At 43.6% G+C, this 23,653-nt stretch overlaps 1 protein-coding gene and 1 long non-coding RNA gene across 2 annotated transcripts in view; one reads left to right on the top strand and one right to left on the bottom strand.

Annotated features, from left to right (window-relative positions):
- The window catches only part of CLRN1 (clarin 1), a 44,664-nt gene extending 36,136 nt beyond the window's left edge, over window positions 1-8,528 (bottom strand). The window contains exon 1 of the mRNA XM_002716269.5: window positions 8,134-8,528. Within this exon, the coding sequence (XP_002716315.1) occupies window positions 8,134-8,386 (253 nt within the window). The 5' untranslated portion in view covers window positions 8,387-8,528. The remainder of the gene's footprint in view (window positions 1-8,133) is intronic.
- On the top strand, window positions 5,518-16,785 carry LOC138849501 (uncharacterized). The gene is made up of 3 exons (XR_011388388.1): window positions 5,518-5,996; window positions 8,694-8,764; window positions 14,804-16,785. It is a non-coding gene; the product is annotated as an uncharacterized lncRNA (long non-coding RNA).
- The last annotated feature ends 6,868 nt before the right edge of the window (window positions 16,786-23,653 follow it).

Below are 23,653 nucleotides of genomic sequence, written 5' to 3'. Positions count from 1 at the left end.
GTGTGTGTAACTCTGACTTTCAAATAAATAAATAAATCTTAAAAAAAAAAAGTCGGTGAAACTGAAGGCAATCTTCTGTTTTCTTCATCTCTCTGTATCTTTTGTGCATATTCTAAGGAGACAAATGTGTCAAAAGGAAGAGTGTGATCTGTCATACACATCTGAAATCGATGCGGTGTTCTACCTATTCAATGAGTGACTTGGGATATCTTGGGGATCTCTCTGTGTTTCCAGTTTCCATATTTGTCCAGGAGCAATAACATCATAGCCCCTGCCCTGGAATGATTAGAGATCATCTGTACAACATGGCCTGCCTTTGTGAGACACCAGTTAAACAGGTAGTGGAGGTAAGCACTTTTTGCTTCTGAGATGTCTGAAAGTCCTTGCAGAAGATGCACAACTCTCAAAACCAGAAGAAAAAGCAGCTGGGCCAGCTCTGTGGCATAGGGAGGGGGTAAAACCACCGCCTGCAGTGCTGGGACCCCATACGGGCACCGGTTCAAGTCCTGGCTGCTCCTTTTCCAATCCAGCTCTCTGCTATGGTCTGGGAAAGCAGTAGATGAGTTCCAAGTGCTTGGGTCCCTGCACCCACATGGGAGACCAAGAAGCTGCAGGCTCCTGGCTTCAGATCGGCTCAGCTCCGGCCGTTGAGGCCAACTGAGGAGTGAACCAGTGGATGGAAGACCTCTCCCTGTCTCTGCTTCTGTCTATAACTCTACCTCTCAAATAAATAAATAAAAATCCTTAAAAGAGAGAGAGAGAAAGTGGTGCAGCAAGTTGAGAACAGTTTTTGAGTTCTCTTCCAGCAGGTAAAGTTTGTCCTTCATATTTAGGCTGTAGAAGTCCCACTTAGGACCTGCCACACAGAGCTTCACAAACAGCACTGGCGGCCTCCTCTTCATCTCCCAGATATGCTCAGGCCAATGAGTGTACCAGCTGTCAGCAAGGGGGGGTGGGTGATTTTTATTATTTATAAGAGGGACAGAGAGAAAGAAAGACAGAGAAAGCAAGCTCCCTCCCCCAACCTCACATCAATTTGGGCTACTCCCCAAACGCCCTCAATGACCTGGGCTGGGCCAGGTCAAAGGCCAGAGATTGGAACTCAATCTACATCTTTCATGTGGGTGGCTGGGACTCGACTACTTAAGTCAGCATCTGCTACCCCCCAGGGTGGGCATTATGAGGAAGTTAGAATTTGGAGTGGATTGGAACTTGAACCCAGGCACTTTAATATGGGGTAAAGGCATCCCAGCTCCCAGGTTAACCAGTAGGCCAAATGCCTGCCTCAGTTGTAGGGTTATTTAAAGGGAAGGAAAATGTGTGTGTGTGTGTTTCATTGAGGGGGAGGTTGCTCATGTGCAAATACACAATTATCATTCTTAATGCTGATTCTGTAGACTTCAAAAAAGAGATTATTAATTAATTTATTTGAAAGGCAGAGAGAGAGAGAGAGATTTCATCTTCTGGTTGACTCCCCAAATGGCCACAATGGTCAGGGCTGGGCCAGGCTGAAGCCAGGAGCCAGGAACTCCATCGAGGTTTCCCACGTGGGTGGTATGGACCCAAGCACTTGGGCTGTCTCCCACTGGTTTCCCAAGTGCATTAGCACAGAGCTGGATCAGAAGCGAAACAGGCAACCCCTGAACCTGCACTCATATGGCATGCCGGCATTGCACATGGCAGCTTAGCCTGCTGCACCACACTGCCAGCCCCTGTGGATTTTTTTTTTTTTTAACATTGGACAATAGTTGTTAGGGGCTGGGAGGGACTACACAGGGAAGACTGGAGGTTTCTTAGAGGTAGTTTCCCCATGTTTCTCACCAATTAGAGAATAATTTCTGTACCAAATCCCCCTTGTAGATAAAGAATACCATGGTCATATCAAACACGCTGAGCATACCTAACTTCCCGCAGTTATCGGTTTAAGAAATCGGATTCAGCAAAAGCAAATCTTTTCGTGGAGGAGGGAAGAGAGGTTTCTAGGGAAAACAAAGCAAGAAAAAAACCGAGAGGAGCAGATCAGCTTCTCCCTGTTGTTCGTCTTCTCCTTTCCCTGCTTCCTCGACACCAGCATCCCCATTGTTTGAGCATGTCTGCCCGCTCCCGCGCGGCAGCTCCTACTACCCCATCCCCTCAGAATTCCAAATCATCCCGCTCTTCATTTGCGCCGTCTTCAACCTGCAATTTCCCACACAGAACGTAAAAGGCTGTGACAGAGAAGAAAAGAAGCGTTCCCTTTGATAATGAAATTTGTCTGGGTTCTAACAAACGGTAGCTATTTCAGAATGCTTTGAGGACCAGAGAAAAGGCACACTTCTAATGACGGCAGCCGCATCCTGTCGGCGGAGGCGTCAAGTGACTGAGAGGAGAAGGGTCGTGTGAGTTTAAAGCTGCAAGGACTTTGTCTGGAGGAGCCAGCTCCTCATTATACAGATCACAGAGCATTTGAACTGGGAGAGATGTTAGAAACCGCCTCGTTTCACCTGTCACTTAGGGATGCAAGAACTGAAACTTAGTGATACGTTGGGATTTGCTCAAGGTCCCTAGTGAACGATAGATCTGGGTACCTCCGATCTAGGTAGCTTAATCCCAATGATGGCAGTTTATGAATCGTTTAAGAACTACCTCTTGGTGCTGGGCACTGCCCTAGGCCCTGGTTTGAGGGAAGACCCGAATGAACAATACGTTCCAAAAGTACATGGAAAACGTGTATTATGAAAAAATGGCACAGATTTCAAATTTTCTTACAATAAGCAATCTTTTAATTCTATTTTCCACATACTTTTGGAAGTATCCTCATATACTCCCTGCCTCCTTGGGGATTAGGATCTCCTGGACGAAAAATACACACACCCCAAAACTGACGGTATTGATGTTTTGAAATAATCGGGTGAACGGCACGGTCTAGGGAGGTCAGAGAATTGTTCAGCTGAGGGAAGCTGAGGCTTTGCCTCCCCACCAGTGCTGCCCACACATTGTTGTTGTCTACTTCATTGGGAGGCACCTTTGTTCCAGTGGGGGGTAAACAGAACCTCTATTTGCTGGACTATTTTAACAGGTGATGGGACTAGGCAGTAAGCCCCTACACGGCAAGGTACAAGGGCCCATGCTTGCTGGATGAGATGCTGCAAGTGGCTTTCCTTCCCCTCTTCCCTCACGAGGTGGTCTTCCCAGGTAAGTTCCATAGGCTTCCCCCACCCCCGCCTGCTTCTGTACAGGCCATGCACCAACAGAGGTACAGGAGAGATTGGCAGTGAGATGCCAGAAGCAGGTGCATCATAGCCCTTTGAAGTTCTTCCATGGGCAGAGCAATAGACGAGGGGCAGGGTGTGCATGATGGTGACCAGTGGCCTTCTTGGGGCAGGTCAGACACAAAAGTCACACTTGCAGGAGATCACGGCAGGGAGAGCACGAACTCTCAGTGATGGCCACAGAGACTCTGGGTCCCAACTCTTCTGTCCCAAAATACCTGTGAGAAGCCGCCTACCTGCTCACAGAAGTGGTTTCAACATCTCTGCAATCTGGGTCATATGCTTTGTTTGGTAAAGAAACTGCTGTTCTAAAATATGAACGAAGCTAAATCTCTGTTAAGCTTTTTACAAATTTTCAATCCTACGATCCAAATTAAAATTCTTTTCAAAGTACGGCTAGAGTTGCAAGCTGTGATACGTGATTGGTTAAATTTTATTTTTCACATTTCAAAAAAAAATTATTCCATATGTTTTTTTTTAACCAGCTCATTGAACTGTCTTGGCAATGAATATGTGAGTATATCTAGGAATGACTGATACCATATGATTTTTGGGTATCATATTTTGATGATGTTTTGCAGTGTTTCAAACCACCAAAACAGAAACCCACCCACACACTCTGAGCTTGAAACTGGCAGTTTTTGTCTTGATGGCTACACTTAGAGTTTAAACATCATCATTAAAATTTTACAGGTGACATATCAGGAAAAATGAAGCCCACCAGTTGTGTTGTTTTGAAAGGAAAACATTCCTTCATTGTAATGAATGAAATTGTGTGCTAGGTATGAATGCTGGTGACCTCTAGAAAATGAGGCACTGACCCATAAATGGATGCGAATCAGGCAGAATAAATGAGGCGGAAGTTTTCCCAGCATAGCTGTGCATGCTGGCAGGGCAGACTCTTGTTATAATTAAAAGAGAGGGAGTGGTCAATAGGGGACATTTAGTAGGAACAAACATGACTACATTGCCAAATTATTTTTCTGGTCCATTCTTCATTCTCCAGTTATATCATTTATCTGGCTTTTTAAAGTGACACACACACACATTGCACATAAAAATAACAGAGACTTGCACTGCAGAACCAAGCAAAAACTCATTTAGGATATTGACACTGTTGGTGGTTAACTTATTCAGAGTGAGTCTCCATCTAAATCTGTGCTATTCAGTACTGTAGCCAGTGAGATGAGCACTTGAAATGTGGCTGTCTGAATTAGGTGTGCTTTGAGTGTAAGATAGACGTGGGCCTTTCTCTCTGTCTCTCTCTCTCTCACTGTCCACTCTGCCTGTCAAAACAAAACAAAACAAAACAAAAACAAAACAAACAAACAAACAAAAAAGATAGACGTGGGATTTCAAAGTCTTAGCACCAAGAATAAAAAGAATGCAAAATATCTCAAAATTTTTATAATGATTATATCTTAAAATAATAGTATGAGATACTTCCAAAAGCTTGTGGAAAATGGAATTAAAAGATATTTATTTTGGTGCAAAAAACTTTGAAATCCATACACAGTTCTTCACAATACACGTTTCCATGAACTTTTTGAAAACCTCTCATGTTTTTGGATATCTTCAGTTAAAATGTATCTTACATTATTATCATTATTAAGTGAGATAATGATTTCATTTTCTAATATGGCTACTAGAACTTTTTAAAAAGTATTTATTTATTTATTTATTTGAAAGGCAGAGTTACAGAGAGAGAGAGAGGCAGAGAGAGAAAGAGATCTCCCAACCAGTGGTTCACTCCCCAAATGGCTATCACCAGCCAGGGCTGGGCCAGTCTGAAGCCAAAAGCCACAGGTCCTGCAGCAGCCCAAGTGCTTGGACCACTCCCTACTGCTTTCCCAGGTGCATTAGCAGGAAGCCGGATTTGAAGTAGAACAGCCAGGATTTGAACCGGCACCCGTTTAGAATGAGAGTGCTGAAAGCAGCAGCTTAACCCCCTGCGTTGCGGCACTGGCCCCTACTAGAATATTTAAAATTACATATGTGGTTTGCATTAATTTATGGCTTGTATTTTATTTCTGTTGCCTAATGCTGATCTAAATGAAAAGTTTGGGTAAGCAAGATAGCATTCATCTGTTCAGCAGAATCAACATAAATAGTCATACAAACTGATGATAATATGATTACAAAAGTGACTGATGCTTTGCTAAGTGACTTTTCCCATTCGTGCTACACCGGAAGTTTCTGCAGATCCCGAGGTTTGCTGCATCACTATCTAAAGGCTCAGTGAGAAAGAAGGGAGTTCTGGGCCGGCGCCGCGGCTCACTAGGCTAATCCTCCGCCTAGCGGCGCCGGCACACCGGGTTCTAGTCCCGGTCGGGGCGCCGGATTCTGTCCCGGTTGCCCCTCTTCCAGGCCAGCCCTCTGCTGTGGCCAGGGAGTGCAGTGGAGGATGGCCCAGGTGCTTGGGCCCTGCACCCCATGGGAGACCAGGAAAAGCACCTGGCTCCTGGCTCCTGCCATCGGATCAGCGCGGTGCGCAGGCCGCAGCGCGCCGGCCGCGGCGGCCATTGGAGGGTGAACCAACGGCAAAAGGAAGACCTTTCTCTCTGTCTCTCTCTCTCTATCCACTCTGCCTGTCAAAAAAAAAAAAAAAAAAAAAGATGGGAGTTCTGAGGAATGAGCTGGGCTCCAATCAGAAGTTGAGCTATGGAAGAAGAGTGAAGAATCCCTAACCTGAGCGCTCTGGAAGTCCCTGGATTTTTCTGGAAGAAAGCCACCACTGAGACAATGGTAAGCCTCTTATTCCTTTATATTAACAAGGAAGAATGTCAGAGGACTCTCTTTCAAGGATACGTTGTGGGAGCATCATTGACAGGGGCTGGCATTTGAATGGGAAGGTGTGAACCATGAAACTGTACTGCAATGGGGGTATAGGCTTGGAGGGAAATTTTAACATTAAGCAGGGTGCTTATTTAATGAGTGTTATATTCTTTGGGGAGTCCTGTGGCTCTATCTATTCTACAATTTTCCCAACTCTCTCCCGTGGTCCATTGAAAGAGATATTTCTATGCTTAGGGAGAAAAAAAAGATACATTACAAGTATACTCTGCTGGGCCTCACCCAAATGAATAAGTGCTAACATGTGTAGTCCACGGTATAGAAAGAGGGTTGTCACAGAACACAATTGATATCGTCAGCAGGCTTGGGGGCGGGCGTGCTCAGGGCATCCTGGGAAGTACTGCAATTCTGTGAGATAGGAGACAGCATCGCTTCAACCTTCCACTTCTGTGAGTCCTCAGAAGCCGGGACAGGCACCTGAGAGGGCCAGCACAGGACACCACCACAAACAGCATCCACAGAGCCACAGAAGCCCGGGGTATGAGGATTCTACGAGAGGGAATGCACTAGTGCTTGGTGTGCAGTAAGTGTTCAGAACGCGTCTTATCCTGAAACGTGGCACACGACACAAATAGAGTTCATGCTCATTTCACTGGGGAAAACGCAAAGGCTCCGGAACACCCCTGCACGCTCCCTGCCGTCGCCTAAATTCTTCGGTGAGAAGCTTTACTCAACGCTTTAGCTGCGTGTGGCTCATGGTGAAATCATTTCACTCATCTTTTTTCCTTTTTCCTTTTCTAATGCCATTGCAGACCACATGATGTTCTGCTTTGTCCCTCCCTCCCCCAGGAAATGTAGGCAACTCTAAGAGCCCTGTTCCTTTAATGAACTAAAGCCACTCAGTGGAAAGAGCTGGTGTGTGCATCAGCAAGGGTAGTCGGTAAGAAGGTGTCCAGAAGCTGCAGCCTAATTCTTGAGCCCCGTGAAGATGCATATCACTTTAGTAACCCATGTGAGTGGAAGGTGGGTGCCCAAAAGACTGCTTCGAAGATAGAAGGAATGTTGCAGAAATAGAAATAGGCCAGCACTGAAATTTAATTAGACACTTCATATGTTAATAATAAAGTCAATTAATTGAGCTTTCTACCTATACTAAAGGAAAAAAAAATCCCAGGCAAATAATAATTCATTTTAAATGCCTCAGTTGGTAACCTCCTTTCCTGAAGAGTGATTTATGCAGTAATTTACTGGCTGTGTCTTCATAAGATTGTTCCGAACCAGCCCTTTTGAAATAATAATAACTTCTGAATGTGTGTTGTGAGAGATATAACAAATGACTTCTTATTAATTTTCATTTAATGAGGTGCCTATTCAGATGGTAATTTTTTAAAAATTCTCTTCTTAGGATAAACAGGTTAAAAACACTCTGGATAACACTCGGAGTTCGCAAAAATCACGACAGGAAAATCTGTCTCATACTCTCTGCATGATCTGAAGGTCAATCAGGTGCAAATGTTCTGTACTAAACAGGCATCTATTTCTTTCCCAGGTAGCACAGCAGATCATTTGAAATTTCTATAGCCAAGTGATTCCAAATTGGTTGAAAATGAAAACAGAATATTTATCAGCAACCAAGGTCCTAGCAGGGATGGCAAGGGGAAGGAGATAGGAACAAAACCTCAAGATCAAGGTGGAAAAGCAGGGGGGTTAGTCCTTTGTGAAGAACAAAAGGCATGAAGATCATTGCTTATAGCTTTCTTACTTCCCCAAGTTCCCTCCTTTAAAAAGAGCCCATATTTTCTTACATAAATATGAATAGTTAAGAATCTCAGTTGCTTATATTTTCAAAAACCTTAATTACATAATAGCTAATTATATGCTACCATAATTTTAAAAAGCAAGAATAAAATAATTTTAAAAAGAAACTAGGAAGGAGAAATTGCTGAGTCCCAGGTATTTCAAATCAGCCACACAGGTTTTGAAAGTTTTTCAACAGATAGCGCAAGACTCCTAAAAAATCATTCCTGCAACACTTGGGAGAGCGTCCCTAGAGTATTCGGTAATTCAAAAAATTGCATCTGTTACTCACATGAGAACCGGAAGGGCCTGGCTCCTAACCCGCACTGCCTCACGCCCTCTCCGTGGAAAAGCCCGTAGTGCATCTCGCCCATGAACTTGTCCAGCTCCTGCCCTGAAGCATTGACCAGCAGAGCCCCTGTCTTGCAGAGGATGGTGGCTTTGATCCACACTGGCGTCCCCAGGGCTGTCACAACTCCAAGGGCGCACACGAAGCTTAACACTCCGGCCGTACAAAAAATGATTTTCTTCTGTTGGCTTGGCATAATGAGCGCCGGCTTTTGCGAGGGCACGGCTCGAAAGCAAGACCTTTGTGAGCCAGGAGCAGGGACGGCCCCTTCGACGGCATTTATTATACCGGCTGAACACACAGATCCCAGCTGAAAACGCGCCTGCACGGTGGGCGGCAGCTCCCTGCAGGTCCAATGTCAGTGGACGATGGCTTCTTCGTCCCGCGTATTTGACTTTGTTCCTTCGCCGCTGCTGCTTTGCTCTAATTTGAATGTTTTGGACTGAGAATCTGTAAACTAAGACTTCCAACGTGCCTTCGAGTATCTCCTCTTGTGTCCCTAGGTAACAAAGGTCTAAGGTAACAGATGGAGTCCTCTGTGTAACTTGAGCGGTGCCTCCGGTCCCCAGCCTGGGTGAGTCGGAACTGTGCAGTAACAGGCTGCACTCCTAGGGCACATTTTTTGCAACTCGAGAAATTCCCTTATGGATGTGTTTTTCTTTTGCTGGGGGGAGAGAGGTTTGGCAGAGGTACGAAGAAAGTATGCCTGTGTGTTCGTAATTAATTGATTCTGAGAAATTTTAAGTGTAGCAGCATAAATCCAGTGAATTGAGCTATTTGTGGATATGAAGTGCCTTAGGCCAAGCCCAGGGGCTTGTCTTCCTAACTTTATTTCTTTATGTAATCTATGCTTTAGAGCTGATCTATCAGTAGAGAATTTGATTCCAGTTCGTCATTGCACAGAATATGTGGGGCTGCAGATGTAACTATCTAGCGTCTTGAATGCTTTTCTGTAGAGCTTTTGGCTGCTTCAGGATAATAGCAGAGGAATGTGGTTCTGGGCTCAAAAAGTACCACAGTCTGTAAAGCTCAGGAAATCATCAAAGACAGAGGCGCTGTGGTCAGAAGGACGGCTCTCAGAGTTCTCCCCAGGGAGCAAGGATCCTACAGAGGTCACCCGTTAGGGAGATGAGACAAAGTCCTGAACAAGATGGAGTGGCAGGGTGGCTTTGTTGGAATTATCAAGACCTGAAAACGGAAGTTCAAGATTCAGTGACAGCCACTTTTTGGGGTTGTTTTGTTTATTTGAGAAGCAGAAACACACACACACACACAGAGGGAGAGAGAGAGAGAGAGAGAGAAACTCCCAACTGCTGGTTCACTGCGTGAATGCCTGCAACAACCAGGGCTGGCCAGGGCCAAGGCCAGGGGCCCAGTTTTCTTCATGGGTGGCAGAAACCCAATTACTTGAACCATCACTGCTGCCCCCCACTGTCTGCTCTAGCAGAAAGCCAGAATCAGGTCTGGATCTGGGATTTGAACCCAGGCACTGTGATGTGGGATGTAGGTGTCTTAACCACTAGGCTAAATGCCCACTCTCCTCATGACAGCTTCTTAACTCTGGATTTCCAGTGAGATTCCTACTTTTGCAAACGGATACGGGACTGCTGTGTGAATGTGTGTGTGTGTGTGAGATTGATTGTTTACTGAATGTCTATTATATGCTGTATTATTGTGCTTAGCTCCCACCTACAAAGTTAACTTTTAATAAGCACTTAATACGTTTGATCCTTTGCTAAACGTTTATCTACATTGTCTTATTTAGCACTCACCATTAATATATAAAGTGATGATGAACAAAGATGATATCCCCTTTTTATTTCTAAGAAAACTGAGGTACAGAAAGATGAGACAACTTGCTGAAGAGAGCAGTGGTGCTGCACTGCGGATCCATTCTAACCAAAACTCCCGAACCTGAAGAGATGGCAAGCCCTTTGTTTTGGGTTTTGCTGGGCTTGGGGTAGCCTGTTATTAATTCTACATCTTGGACATTTGAGGAACACAAACATCTTCAAAGAACTTCCCCAACAGGCCCAAACACATGTTTATGCTGACTTCTAGTCCCTTGAGCCACCTTTATAGAATTAGTAAAAATTAAGAAACGAGGATTGATTTCACACCGTTATCAGCATAACTGAGTCTCTACTAAATGCACGCTGTAAAGGGGACTTGGGGATGTGGTCTTTGAGTGTAGGTGAACGCAGCACAGCTACCCTTTCTTAGCAGTTGCCAGAGTGTAAGGATACACTCCTAAGAATAGAACCGACTCAAGAATCCGAACAGCTCTGCAGGAGAGGATGGGAGTCACATGAATGATGGCCAAGGAAGAACTGGGTGTATAGAAGCTTCCAAAGAAACTCTTGAATTTGTGTTTACATTGTAAATAATACTTTATTTTGTGTAACTTGGCACAAGAATAAACAAGTCATTGCCGATTACTGGACTCCCAAGGATTTTTCCTTTGGATTTAGGGTAATTGCCATCATTGTCCACTAGCAAAACAAGGGCACAGGTGCCCCCAACGGACAGGTATCTGGGGGCTGTATGTGCCACACCCAGCCTACAAACCTTTAATTTTAGATGTCTAAGGAGAGGTGATCTTATTAAATCAACACTCATTCAGTGAAAGAGACAAAAAATTTCCAAAGCCTGCAAACAAAATTTACCTGTAACCTAATCAGTGTTATTAATAACTCTACAGAGAGGATAGAGCAAGATGGAGTGGGGTGCCTGGGACAGTGGCTGAGAGAACTAAAACCCAGCCCAGCATATCTAAAGCTGTGTAAGGAAGAAGCTCTGATTATGGATGAACAGTTTGATCACATCACGTCTTTAAATTTTTTAAGATTTATTATTTTATTTGAAAGTCAGAGTTACACAGAGAGAAAGAGAGGTCTACCATCCATTGGTTCACTCTCCACATGGCCGCAATGGCTGGAGCTGAGCTGATCTGAAGTCAGGAGCCAGGAACTCTTCCAGTCTCCCATGCAGGTGCAGCAGCCCAAGGACTTGGGCCATCTTCTACTGCTTTCCCAGGCTATTGCAGAGAGCTGGATCGGACGTGGAGGAGCCAGAACTAGAACCAGTGCCCGGATAGTATGACCAGCACTGCTGGTAGTGGCTTTACCCATTATGCCACAGTGCCAGCCCCCACATCACGTCTTAAATTTTCATCAGTCTACAGTAAAGTGTTTGCTGATCTATGGGAACATGTGAAAAATAAATCCAGTATAGTGATATACATCCTGAACATATGTCTTTGCTGATTTTCATTGTTAAAATTTCCTCTTTCTTAAAGGAAATAATAGTAGTTGGAGTTTTAATGTTCTTACTTGGCAAATTAAAAAATGGCAAACCTATGTCTGCTCCCAGTTTAAAACAAAACAAACCCCACTGGTCTATTGGAAACCAGATCCTTCAGTAAAGTAAAAGGCCTCCCTCTTTGCTCTAACCCAGTGATTCTCAACTTTGGTTGTTTATTGGAGTCACTTGAGTAGCTTTTAAAACTGCTGCTGTCTGAGTTCTCACCCCTGAGATTCTGAGCTATTTGAGTTTAGAGTACAGCCTTCATGTCAGATCACCCCAGCCGATTGCAATGTGCAGCCAGGGCTGAAGGCCTGCTCTTAGCCGCTTCTCACACAGCTGCCTTCTGACTACTAATTGAGCTAGGCTTCACAGCCATCTTAGTGCTGAGATGCATGCAGTGGTGAGCACCCTGGGTACTAGAGAGGAATATTCTCATAGTAAATTAATAAATGGGTACTAGCCATTAAAGCTCCAACTTGAATTGTTTTCAGCCCCAGGAGCATAGTCTTGGTCTAAGTGTCTTGAGGGGGTCAGGTTTCAGCATATCCAAGGCTAAAGACCGAGATTGGGATCTAGATTTGCCCCCAATTCACCGTGTGAATATCCAGGGCGATGATCTTGGTCACGTGAAAGCAGTCCCCTTGGGACCCCCGCCCACCCTCACCTCTTCTCTGCACAGCTTCCTTCAAACTTCAATATCAGCCACCCACAGGCTGCATAGTAGTGTGTGATCCACCCTCTGAGCAGGATATAATGGAGCCTGGCACTCATTATGCCTGACAGCCTTCTTTTTAAATTTCATCTTAAATGTCTTGAGTGACAGTGATGATACCATCTTCCTTGCAGTCTCTCTGAGATTCCAGGCATTAATGTCAGCAAGTTTTCACCAAGTATCCTATTGACATTTTTGCTTCTCTCAATCTTAATAGGAATACATTTGGTAACACAGGAAAGTGGAAGTAGGCCTCTCCCCCTGCCCGCGACCCTCTCAGGTGTGGGCTAATGATGTCATTCTTCAGGGTGATGAGGAAGACAGTAGAGGAAGGAGCACAGTTTGCATCTGTTTTTGCTTCCACTATCGCCTTCAGGCTTCTTCCATACTAATTTGGCTGCACTGGCTTTTCCTTAGGAGTCACTTGAACACAAAAGCCAAAACCAAAAAAGGCCTGGCTATCACAGCGTGGGAATTCTCACCCTGACTCGCTCCCCACCTGTAAGCAGTGGCAGAGCACGGTGTGGGAAAGATGGGGCCCTGGGTCTCCCTTCAGGTCTGTCACTAAGTCATGAACTCCCTCATCCAGCTGCCTGGCATTCAGCTTCTGCACTTAGTGAGAGAACGGTCTGAGTTAGCTCAGTTACCTCAACTCCACACGAGGCAGGAAAGGTGCTTCCTCACCTGGGCTCTGGACGACGTGAGCTGCTGCACTAGAAGGGCTGGGCGAGAAGGGAGTTCTGTTGCTGGTCCCTCACTGCTTACTCCCTGCCCCTACCCTAGAATCAGCTCTGAGATGCACAGTTTGTGTCCTTTAGCTCCCTTCTAACTAAAAAATAAAATAGTATTTTTGATAAGTTATATAATTAAAATATGTCCATTTGCTAGGTTCTCTCTCTCTCTCTCTCTCTCTTGTCCTTTGAACCTGTTAACTATTATGGAATACAGCATTGCCTAGAAATACAGCGTGGTTGATTACTCTAATTATTAATTTTTAGATTATTTAATGCGAGGTTCTGCGTTTTGTCTGATTTCTCACCAGCAGTACTGATTTTGCTTTTCCTCCAAATGGATCATTATGCTCCAAGGCCTTTCTAAGACAGACTCCACGACAGTCTATCAGGCCTCCTATTCTAAGACAAGAGGCCTTTGTGAATCTCTCCCACTTTGCTCATCTTTAAAGCAAAATCTGGCAAATTTGATTGACGTTCCTTGACGAATGCAAGTTGCTGGTGATCCTCAAGTAGCATTGTAATTCTCTAATGACTGTGAGGGGGAAAAAAACACTCCAAGGAGAGAATTGATTGATTTATTAGAGGGAAAATTACCACATGTGCTAGACCTTGATTGCAGCTAATATTTGTGGAGCTAATTGCTTGAACTAGAGGATTAAAAGGATTGAGGGAAGGGAAGAAAAAGAAAACAAAGATCTCTTAGAATACAGATGAACCCACAGAGGATTCAGACTGGAAGGAGAATTCAGTACTGGGGATTTTCAGTGTTGATGATAGCTGTTGGGGACATTCAGAGAGAGTAGAAGAGATGGGTTTCTGACAGAGCAGTCACAGCAAGGGAGCAGGCAGTGGAGGAAAAGTTTCTGCTCATGGGATCTGTCAGATAGGAAGCAGGGCACTTTGGGTTTGTATGGGTTTCTTGTTGCATCTCACACGAAGGCTGTGTTGATTCTCCAGAACTTAGCCCAGCCAAGTGCCCGAGCTGTTAGAGGAGGGAGGCACGTGTTGTCTAAACAGACAGGTGAAAACGGAAGGCACGGTCTAAGACATTTCTTTCAATAGTAGTAGACAGAGGCTGGTGTTTGACCTAGCTGCTAAGCGAGGATGGGACACCCTCCTTCCATACTGGAGTACCTGGGTTCAAGTCATGGCTCTGCTTCTGATTCCAGCTTCCCTAGTACATACCCTGGGAGGCAGCAGATGAGTTGGACTCTTGCCATCCAGGTGGGAAATAAGGATTGCTTCCCTGGTTTCCAGCTTTGCTCCAGCCAGCCCTGGTCCTTATGGGCATTTGGGGAGTGAACCAGCTGATGGGAGCGTCTCTGTCTGTTTCTGTCATTCTGCCTCTCAAATAAAGTGGACTTTGAGAATCAGCAAATAATGGCTCAAGTACTTGGGTCCCTGCCACCCATATGGGAGACCTAGACTGAATTCTAGGCTCCTGACGTCAGCCTAGTCCTGTCCTGGCTATTGCAGGGATTTGAGGAGTAAACCAGCAGATAGAAGATGTCTACATCGCTGTCTCTTCCAGATAAACTGAAAACTAAAATATTTTTTAAAATCTCAACAATAGATGGACTGGATTTCTAGGAAATTGGTAAAAGTTTCATCATTGATATAACCTAGGGTAGATGTACCAACATGGTAAACTTTGGAGTAGTTTGAGTCTGTCTTTTCCACCTATTATCATTGTATAAATGTTTTCCTTTCTGTCAATGTGGATACTTAAAATACTGGTCATTTCCTTAATGACTTGTACCAAAATGATATTAGCAATGTTAACATGATTTAGTACCTCTGAGATGTTATATGTTTCATTTCTATTCTGAGTGTTTTATATTTATCAACTCCTTCTTTTCAGACAACCTGGAGCAATGACTGGATTTCTGACCCTTTCTCTGTGAGAATTATTTCGGAAAATATGATAGTTTGATCTCTGGACAGACAGATCACAATATTTCCTAAAATATTCCTGTTGTGAAGAACTAGATAGTAGGATAATGATGTAGATTTAGATCTCATTGGATCTCCAGAAATAAGGAATGTTGATTTATGGAACAATACCAGCCAGAGAGATCTTGAGACTAACTCACCCATACAGTTTTTATCAGTGACATAAAACATAGTCTGTATCTCATCCAAAATATTAGCTTCACGTTAAATGTTTATTAGAGCATTAACACTGAGCAGAGACAGCTAAAAACTAAACAAATACCTAAAAAAATTAGTTAGTTAATAAAAAACCAAGTGGAGATTTGAGATTGTCTCAATAGTTTATAAGGATAGGACCAAAGCAGCAAGATATGCTGGCATTAAAAGAAAAAAAAAGTGATGTCCCAGGGGGGTCAAGGTTGGCAGATTCTAGCTTAATCTGTATTAGAAAGTACCCATCAGTGTAACTGTGTTCAGTGGGTAACGTGAGCCCTTCTAGTGAGCTGTCTAAATTGAGTCCTCTTTGGGACCTCTAAGCCTGTCAGTTAATGACCGGAATGGGATACAACATAGCTTGCTAGGGAGCTACAAGTGTTGTGTGCTTTGATGCAGGCGTGGTTTCCTGGGTATGTACATAGAGAGGAAGTCACTGAACTGAACACTTAAAGCTTGCATACATTACTGCATGTGTGTTATAAAGCAATTTTTAGACTACCAAAATAAAAACAAGAACAAAGCTCAAAAAAAAAAAAAAAGAAAAAGAAAAAGAAAAACAATTAACTAAACCACAAGCTTGGCAGGAACCAAAAGTGTGAAATGACTATTGCAAGTGCTACTACAGTGTAATAAACACCTTTGGGGTGTTGGCTCAGCCCTGTGAGAAACTCCTTCAAACCTACAGATATAAACTCTGTGGCTGTCATGTTTGGACTATGTTACCCACTCTCTCTAGCCTGTTTTGATGGGGAACAGCCACCTGGACCAGTCGGATGATATCGCCAGAAATTCGGCAGTATGAGAGACACAGGTCAAAGCGCTGGAAGCCAGTCTACAGAAGGAGAGAAGGAAGTAGGCTTTCCCCACCAAAAAGGTCTTGAATTGCCCCCACACTGCCTGGATTCATGGTTCAGTCTTTGCATCAGCTGTCACCATTCTCCCTCCTGGAAGTCAAATGTGGTTCTGTCTTCAAAGTATTCTTAGTCTTTTGCCTATTTGCTTTCTAAAGGAAGCTCCCAGGAAGCACTGATTTTCAGCTCTCCCCGCCGTCCAGTTCTTGTTCCAGCGTGCTTGCTGAAACTGGCTGTCACGGCCACCTGAATGGAAGATACGTGGTGCATGACCCATGGGTGTTGGAGTCTGTCGCCCCAGTCACAGGGCCTCTGTATCCAGCACTGCCCCAGCTGCTTATAGAAGCTGTCAGTCAAACTGAGCCCATCCAACCCTCCTCCATCAGGGGTGAGAACTGCCCTTTCATGCAGACATGACCAGGCCATGCTTGTCAATCCTGGAGGGACCACAGCAACACTGAGCTACTGAACGTCCTGGGAGGAATTCATGGACAGGAACAGAGAGATAAGGACAGGTGTATACAGACAGACACCCTACCTAGGGCCAACAGCTCACACACTGCTGGCTGCTGGCTGGTGATGGACCTCCCCAGCTGGTCATGACGAGGACTGGATAACGGGGCAGTAGGCGCGATGACCTGGACCTCACGTGTGTTCCTCTCCTGCCCCCTTCTCCCTCCCCTCAATTTAATTAACAAGCTAAGTATGTTGTCCACAAATGGAAAGATGTAACCCTTCAATAAAGCACATAGCTTTGAACCTTGGAAAAATATATTGTTCTCTCGTATGGGGAAATATAGGCTAGTCACTAGGGCAATGAAGTGTTACAACTAAGTATTTTAAACTTGAGCCATTTCCATTAAGCACTAGTAAAGCAAGGCGAAATTTCTAGGGTAAGAGTTCCTTGCTTGGAAATTCAGACTAAAATCAATATAAGATCATTTTAATTCTTGACTTTTCTGTATATATTCTATGTGCATAGTTCTTATTTGGAAAAAATTATCAAGGAAGATTAAAGACAGAGAAACCTAGACGTTTTTGAATGTCTTATCTGTAGAGTCTCTTTCCAAGATAAGCAGCCACAGCTGGGTGATGAGGTTGTGAGCCTTGAGACACCCAAGCTGGACTGGCAATTGCCTATTGAATTATCGTAGTGGGGAACCAAACTTTTTGACTTTGCACATGCTGAAAATCTCCAGTAAGCCTGACCAGACAGGACACTGTGTCTTGACATGATGTAAAATGCCTGGGCAGTAAGCTGATGGGTCCTACCGAGAGTGGATGCAAATTAAACAAACCTGGGATCCTTGTGGAGGAAAATCAGACTTCCCGGTATGCTCTTGCTTCTACTAGGGTGAAAGCCAGGCTAGCTGATGATTTTTCCCTATTAATTACACAAGAAATATTTTATCACTATGAAAAGATTACTTTAACAAGGATATTCTTTAAAAACCATACCATATTTAAAAATTAGATAGAAATGTATTACAGATATGAGTGTAAACCTAAAATAGAAAACTTCTAGAAGAAAACAAACATGGGAGAAAATCTTTGTGAATCATAAAGAATTTAATCATAAAATTAAGGCCAAATTGACATATTAAAAAGCTTCTACTGTTTGAAAGACACTGTAAAAAAAAATGAAAAGAAGGGGCCGGCACTGTGGGGTTAACGCCCTGGCCTGAAGCACTGGCATCCCATATGGGCGCTGGTTCGAGACCCGGCTGCTCCACTTCCGATCTCATTCTCTGCTGTGGCCTGGGAAAGCAGTGGAGGACGGCCCAAGTGCTTGGGCCCCTGCACCTGCATGGGAGACCAGGAAGAGGCTCCTGGCTCCTGGCTCCTGGCTCCTGGCTCCTGGCTTCGGATCAGCACAGTCCTGGCCATTGCAGCCAATTGGGGAGTGAACCATGGGATGGAAGACCTCTCTCTCTCTCTCTGCCTTTCCTTTCTATCTGTGTAAGTCTGACTTTCAAATAAATAAATAAATCTTTAAAAAAAAATAAAAATGAAAAGAGTAGCAACAGCCAGGGTAAAAATTTGTAAAAAAGGTATCTTATAAAGGAATTGCATATACCACTTATAAAGAACTCTCAACTCAACAATAAGTAAACAAGCACCCCAATTTAAAAATGGACAAAACATTCAATCAGACACTTCATTAAAGAAGAAAAATGTCTGGGAAATGAGCTCATGAAAACATGTTCAATATCATCAAAATAAAATCACATTAGGACACCACCACTCATTTAAATGATCTAATAAAAAAAACCTGACACCATCAAATCCTCGTGAGGATACAGAGCAACTGGAACTCTTACATAGGTTGGTGGGAATACAAAATGGCACAGCTACTAGGGGATATACTTTAACAGTTTCTTTACATAAGTTAAAGATCCGCTTACAATACGACCCAGTAAAGTCATGCATTTGGCTAGTGGTTATAATGCCAGCTAGGAAGCTTGTGTCTCACATCAAAGTACCTCAGTTAGATCCCAGCTCTGGCTCCACATTCATTTCCTGATAATGCAGACCCTGGGAGGCAGCAGTAATGGCTCAAAGAACTGGATTCTTGCCACTCATGTAGGAGACTTAAATTGAGTTCCTGGCTCTCAGCTTTGGCCTTGGCTCTGCCCTGGCTTTTGAGGGTATTTGGGGAGTGAATTAGCAAAGAGGAGTGTGCTCTCTCTCTTTCTCATTCTGTCTTGTTCTCTCTCTTTCTCTGCCTCTCAAATTTAAAAAGGAAAAAAAGAAATATCTGTGTCCAGGCAAAATAGAGAAATATTTTAAAATATGACCCAGTAATTATATTCTAAACAGTTACCAAAGAGAGAGAAAAGTGTATGTCCACACAGAAACCTGTACACAAATGTTTATAGTGAATTTTAATTTTTAATTTGAAAACAGCCCAGTTGTCCATGAACTTGCGAATAGCTCAAGAACAAAAAGGAATAGACTACTAACACAAGCGCCCAAATGGATAAGTTGCAAATGCTTCTTCCAAGTGAAGGAAGCCATATTCAAAAGGCTATGCATTGTGTGATTTAATTTATACAGCATCTGAAAAAGATGAAACTATTGGGACAAAAATTACATCGAGGGTTATGAGAGGTTTGGGTATGGTGTTTACTACCAAGGGGTACAAGGCAGCTCTGTCCAGTGATGATCCTGGCAAGATTATTTATCTGAAAACATTTGTCAAAATTTCTAGAAATGTATACCTCCCCAAAGTAGAATTTTTCTATATATATAAGTTATGTCTGAAAATGGAAAATAATTAAAATATCTTGCAATACCACCATTCAGCATATAGTTATCCAAATAAGTTCTCCTGCAAATGCATTAAACATGATTAACACCTTAAACAGGAATTAACCTCTTTCTTAGAATTAAAAAACAGCATATTCTAATCAACTGAACATTGGGTTTAACAGACTTGACACTAATATGCTATTACATTTGAAATCATTGCTTCCAAAAGAGTTGTAATTCAAGAAATGCTTCTTCCAAAAACTGTTCTACTTTAAGCATTCAATTGTTTTGGAAGAAGTGGCTCAGTCAAGAGACCTGGGTGCAATATGGTTGGTTCCTGACACTGATTACCCAATGATCACATGGCTTTCATCTTTTCCTCTTTCTCTTGAACAGATTTGACATGATCTTCTGCACACACAGATTCAGGTAAGGAACACTCACAGGGAGCAACCAGTCTCATCACAGATGGTGATTTTTCAGGGAGTTGGAGAAAGCAACCAAGGGAGAAAAAAATACACCAAGGGATCATTTCAGTGTCTTTAGGAGAACATGGGCATTTTATAGTTCCCACTCATCCAAATTTCTTGGGAGAATTATCCTCTACTTGTTTGAAAAACGATTGATTCTGCAGAGGGCTTATATGTTTTGTGTAAAAAGAAATGTCTACCAATCTCTAGTCTTTTTGTTTTGTTTTGTTTTGTTTTTTTGACAGGCAGAGTGGACAGTGAGAGAGAGAGACAGAGAGAAAGGTCTTCCTTTGCCGTTGGTTCACCCTCCAATGGCCGGCGCGGCCGGCGCGCTGCAGCCGGCACACCGCGCTGATCCGATGGCAGGAGCCAGGTGCTTCTCCTGGTCTCCCATGGGGTGCAGGGCCCAAGTACTTGGGCCATCCTCCACTGCACTCCCTGGCCACAGCAGAGAGCTGGCCTGGAAGAGGGGCAACCGGGACAGAATCCGGCACCCTGACCGGGACTAGAACCCGGTGTGCCGGCACCGCTAGGCGGAGGATTAGCCTAGTGAGCCGCGGCGCCGGCCCCAATCTCTAGTCTTATGTTGCACATGAGTTCACTTTCTGTGATGATTCAGAAGACTGTAATACCCTGCAGTGTCCCAAGCTCATCACCATGGCCATGGGATCATCAGCTCCTCTCAGGCTGAGCAGTGGGTACAGATGCTATAGAGGCATAGGCTCAATCTCTGCTCACCTTATGAGACCTTAGGAGTTCATTTTTTGATAAATCCATTCCCATTTGTTTGACATGTCTTTTTCTCCATGGAAACAGAAGGCAGGGGAGAAAATCCAGTTAATTGAATGTTTTGGTTCCTGGTATTATAGGTGATGGAGGTGAGGGGAGGGAGCAGAGACGGAACAAGAAATTCTAAGACGAAGACCATGCGCTGCGTTTCCTCCAGAACTCTGAGAAATGAACCATGAAAGTACAGTGACTTCATGAATCATTCAATCAGACCAAAGCAAACTCCTCCCCAGTCCTGATCGTTTTCTGTTTCAGCTGATGGTGGCCCCGTTCCTGCCCAGCTCGGGTCAGAACTCAAAGAGCCATCCTTGGTTTTAACACTCTGCTCTGCTGCAGTCACCTATCTCTTTACATATTCTTCCAGCTCCGTTTCCAAATTCTGCCCAGACTGTGGCCACTTGCTAGGATCACCCCAGCTAGCACCCTTGTCCCAAACAATGTACTTTCTGGCCTGGGCTCTTGCAGTTGCCCCCTAGCTTCTCTTCCATGTGCAATTCATTCTCCACAGAGCAGACAGTAGAGAATCAGGGCCTCCCACGCTTCTGCTGCATGCATTTCAGAGGCCTCCCCGCGCATGGGTAATACAATCTAGGCTGTATTCTGGCCTATGAGATGCTCTGTGGTCTGGCCATCTAGCCCAGGAATTATAACATTTCCCCCTGCTGGGTTGTACAGATGAACCTGCTTTATGTTTCCTGGAACACCCAGTGTTTTTTTTTTTTTTTTTTTTTTTTTTTCAGCCCTGGGGACCTTGCACCTGCCCATCCCTGTGCTGCAATGATTCTCCCTCAGCTCTTTGCTTCGATCTCAGGGGGCCCTTCCTGGACCACACCCCGCTCTAGCCTAGTCTTTTGGTTTATTCTCTTGCCACCTAAAATTTATATGATATGATCTATTTGTTGGTCAACTTGGTTATCTTTTTGTTTCTCCCACAAGAATGTAAGCTCCATGAGGACAGGGAATTTTCCTGTTCCCTACTGTATCTCCAGAGCATAGAACAAACATCTCCTGGCACAGCATAGACCTTCTAAATAAGTATTTAAGTGCCAGGATAGTGTGTGTGTGTATGTGTGTGTAAGCCATAGAAGTAAAATAGTTTTCCAAATCAGAAGTAGGAAGAGCAAACAAAGGCCGTCTATAGTAACTTACTTAATGCCTTTGCAAAATAAAGGATAGTAACAGGTCCACAGAGAACATGTGTCAATCCAAAGAGAAATCAAAAGAATGTCAGAGAGAACCACTTAGTAGTGCGCCTCCAGCTGCTGGGAGAGGCTTTTCCTGACTTTCACACCCGATGTGTTGTGTTCCTGATACAAGGGCATCTCCGCAATGGAGATGCACACAAAGGATGATGATGGCTTAATCCCTTTCAGTGAGAGACCTCCCCAGCTCCCATCACTCTGACCCTGGTTGTCTGCCCCCAGCTGTATCTGGAGTTATGTGTGTCCCCCTACAGGGAGGGAGGGTGCTGTTCAGAGGACCTGAGCAGCGAGATCTTTTGTCTAGATTTGGTTTTATGTAAGTCAAGTGATGTTTTCATTTATTCTTGTCTTTTGTGACCTTGGTAGGAAGAGACTCATTCTTAGAGTCCTTGCAAAATCAAATTAATGGGTGCAAGGTTGAGGGCCTCTGGAATGTGGTGCCCTGGCCCCCCTGAGAATTTCGGCAGGAACCTTGGGCTCGCTCAGGTGTGGTAATGTGAGGAGCGAAGTTTAATAAAGGGACAGTGTAGAAAGTTGAGCAGGATTTAGGAAAGCCACCAGGAGTGATAGGATCTCCATGTGACTAGGGGGCTGACGAGGGCATCGTTCTGAGTCTGCAGACACAGAGAGGGCCACCTGACCATCTGTGTCCTCTGTTGACTTCTGGAGCCCACTGTTACCACACGGGAAATCTGCTGCTGGTGCTCCCACTGATCAAACCCAGCTGGAAAGCAGACACCAGCCTCTCAGGGCCTGTGGCAGGGTGGCCATGGCTGGAACATGGACGTGGAGAGTCAGAAACCCCATGGTTGAGTCACTCATATTCTCTCTCTCTCTCTCTCTTTCTCTCTCCCCACCCCTCCCCCTCCTCCCCCTCTCTCCCTCCCTCTCCTTCTTTCTCCACTATCTATCTACCTTAAATAATGATGCTTACATAGGATTTTAAAAAACTAAAAAATTTTTAAAAAATAAACAGTAAAAACTAGTGCTTCTCCCATGTCTGACTGTCCGTCTCCCAGGCACTGTCCACCAGCATATTTTCTTGTGAGATTTTCCTATTATATTCTGTGATCATCTTAGCATAGATGTGAATATGAAGATATTCTAAAAAGTTTGGAAAAGAGGAATTACAAGATAAGCTTATTTTGATGCAAAAATGTTTAAATCCATACATTGTTTTTTCATGATACACAGTTTTTTTGAACTTTTTGAAGACCCATTATATGCATCGATTTCAAAACAATTTTGTACTGAAGTAAACTTTTTTGATTTCATTAACTTTATTCTCATACATCGTCCCTCTTATAGCCTGCTTTCTAAATCAGTGGAAATATACCATACAAACTCTTGTGCATCTAAGCTTTTTTCGTTAAGCAACCTATAGATAGACTAAAAATAATAAGAAAAGACTCAGTGTGTGTCAGGGGTGGAACCAGACACTTAAGTTTGGCTGCATGCTGTAAGCGATTTGGACAATTTATTTTCAGCCATGAAGCAGTTCTAAATATCTGGTTTAAACAGGGCTTTTTTACATACACTTTTCCCCCTCCTTTCTTTCTCATTGGAATGCCTTTCTTTAATTTTTTTTCTTGTCTAATTGCTCTAGCTAGAATTTCCAGTAATATCCCCATTCCTATTTATGATTTTAATAGTTTAAGTCTTTTATTATTATTTTTAGTCTATCTATAGGTTGATTAATATTCTTCATTTAAAGTAATTGACTGTTTATTGTGTTAAGTTTCTCTATTTTTCTATTCTATATTTCATTTATCTCTGCTCTAATCTTTATTTTTCCTTCCTTCTGCTAATTTAAGGCTTAGTTTATTTTTCTTTTTCTAGTTTCAAGAGTTGTAAATTGAGGTTATTCATTTATGATCTTGTTTGCTTTTCTTTCTATCCTAAATATTGTTAGATTTTTTAAATTAAATGTTAAAAATTTTAACTGACACATAAAGATGTTAATGGGGTGGGTACCTTGTGATGTGTCAATACACGTGTA

This window comes from Oryctolagus cuniculus, chromosome 4 (genome assembly GCF_964237555.1).
Source record: "Oryctolagus cuniculus chromosome 4, mOryCun1.1, whole genome shotgun sequence".
Taxonomy (NCBI): domain Eukaryota; kingdom Metazoa; phylum Chordata; class Mammalia; order Lagomorpha; family Leporidae; genus Oryctolagus; species Oryctolagus cuniculus.
Note: the sequence above shows the minus strand (reverse complement) of the source record. Positions and strands in the feature narration are given on the sequence as shown.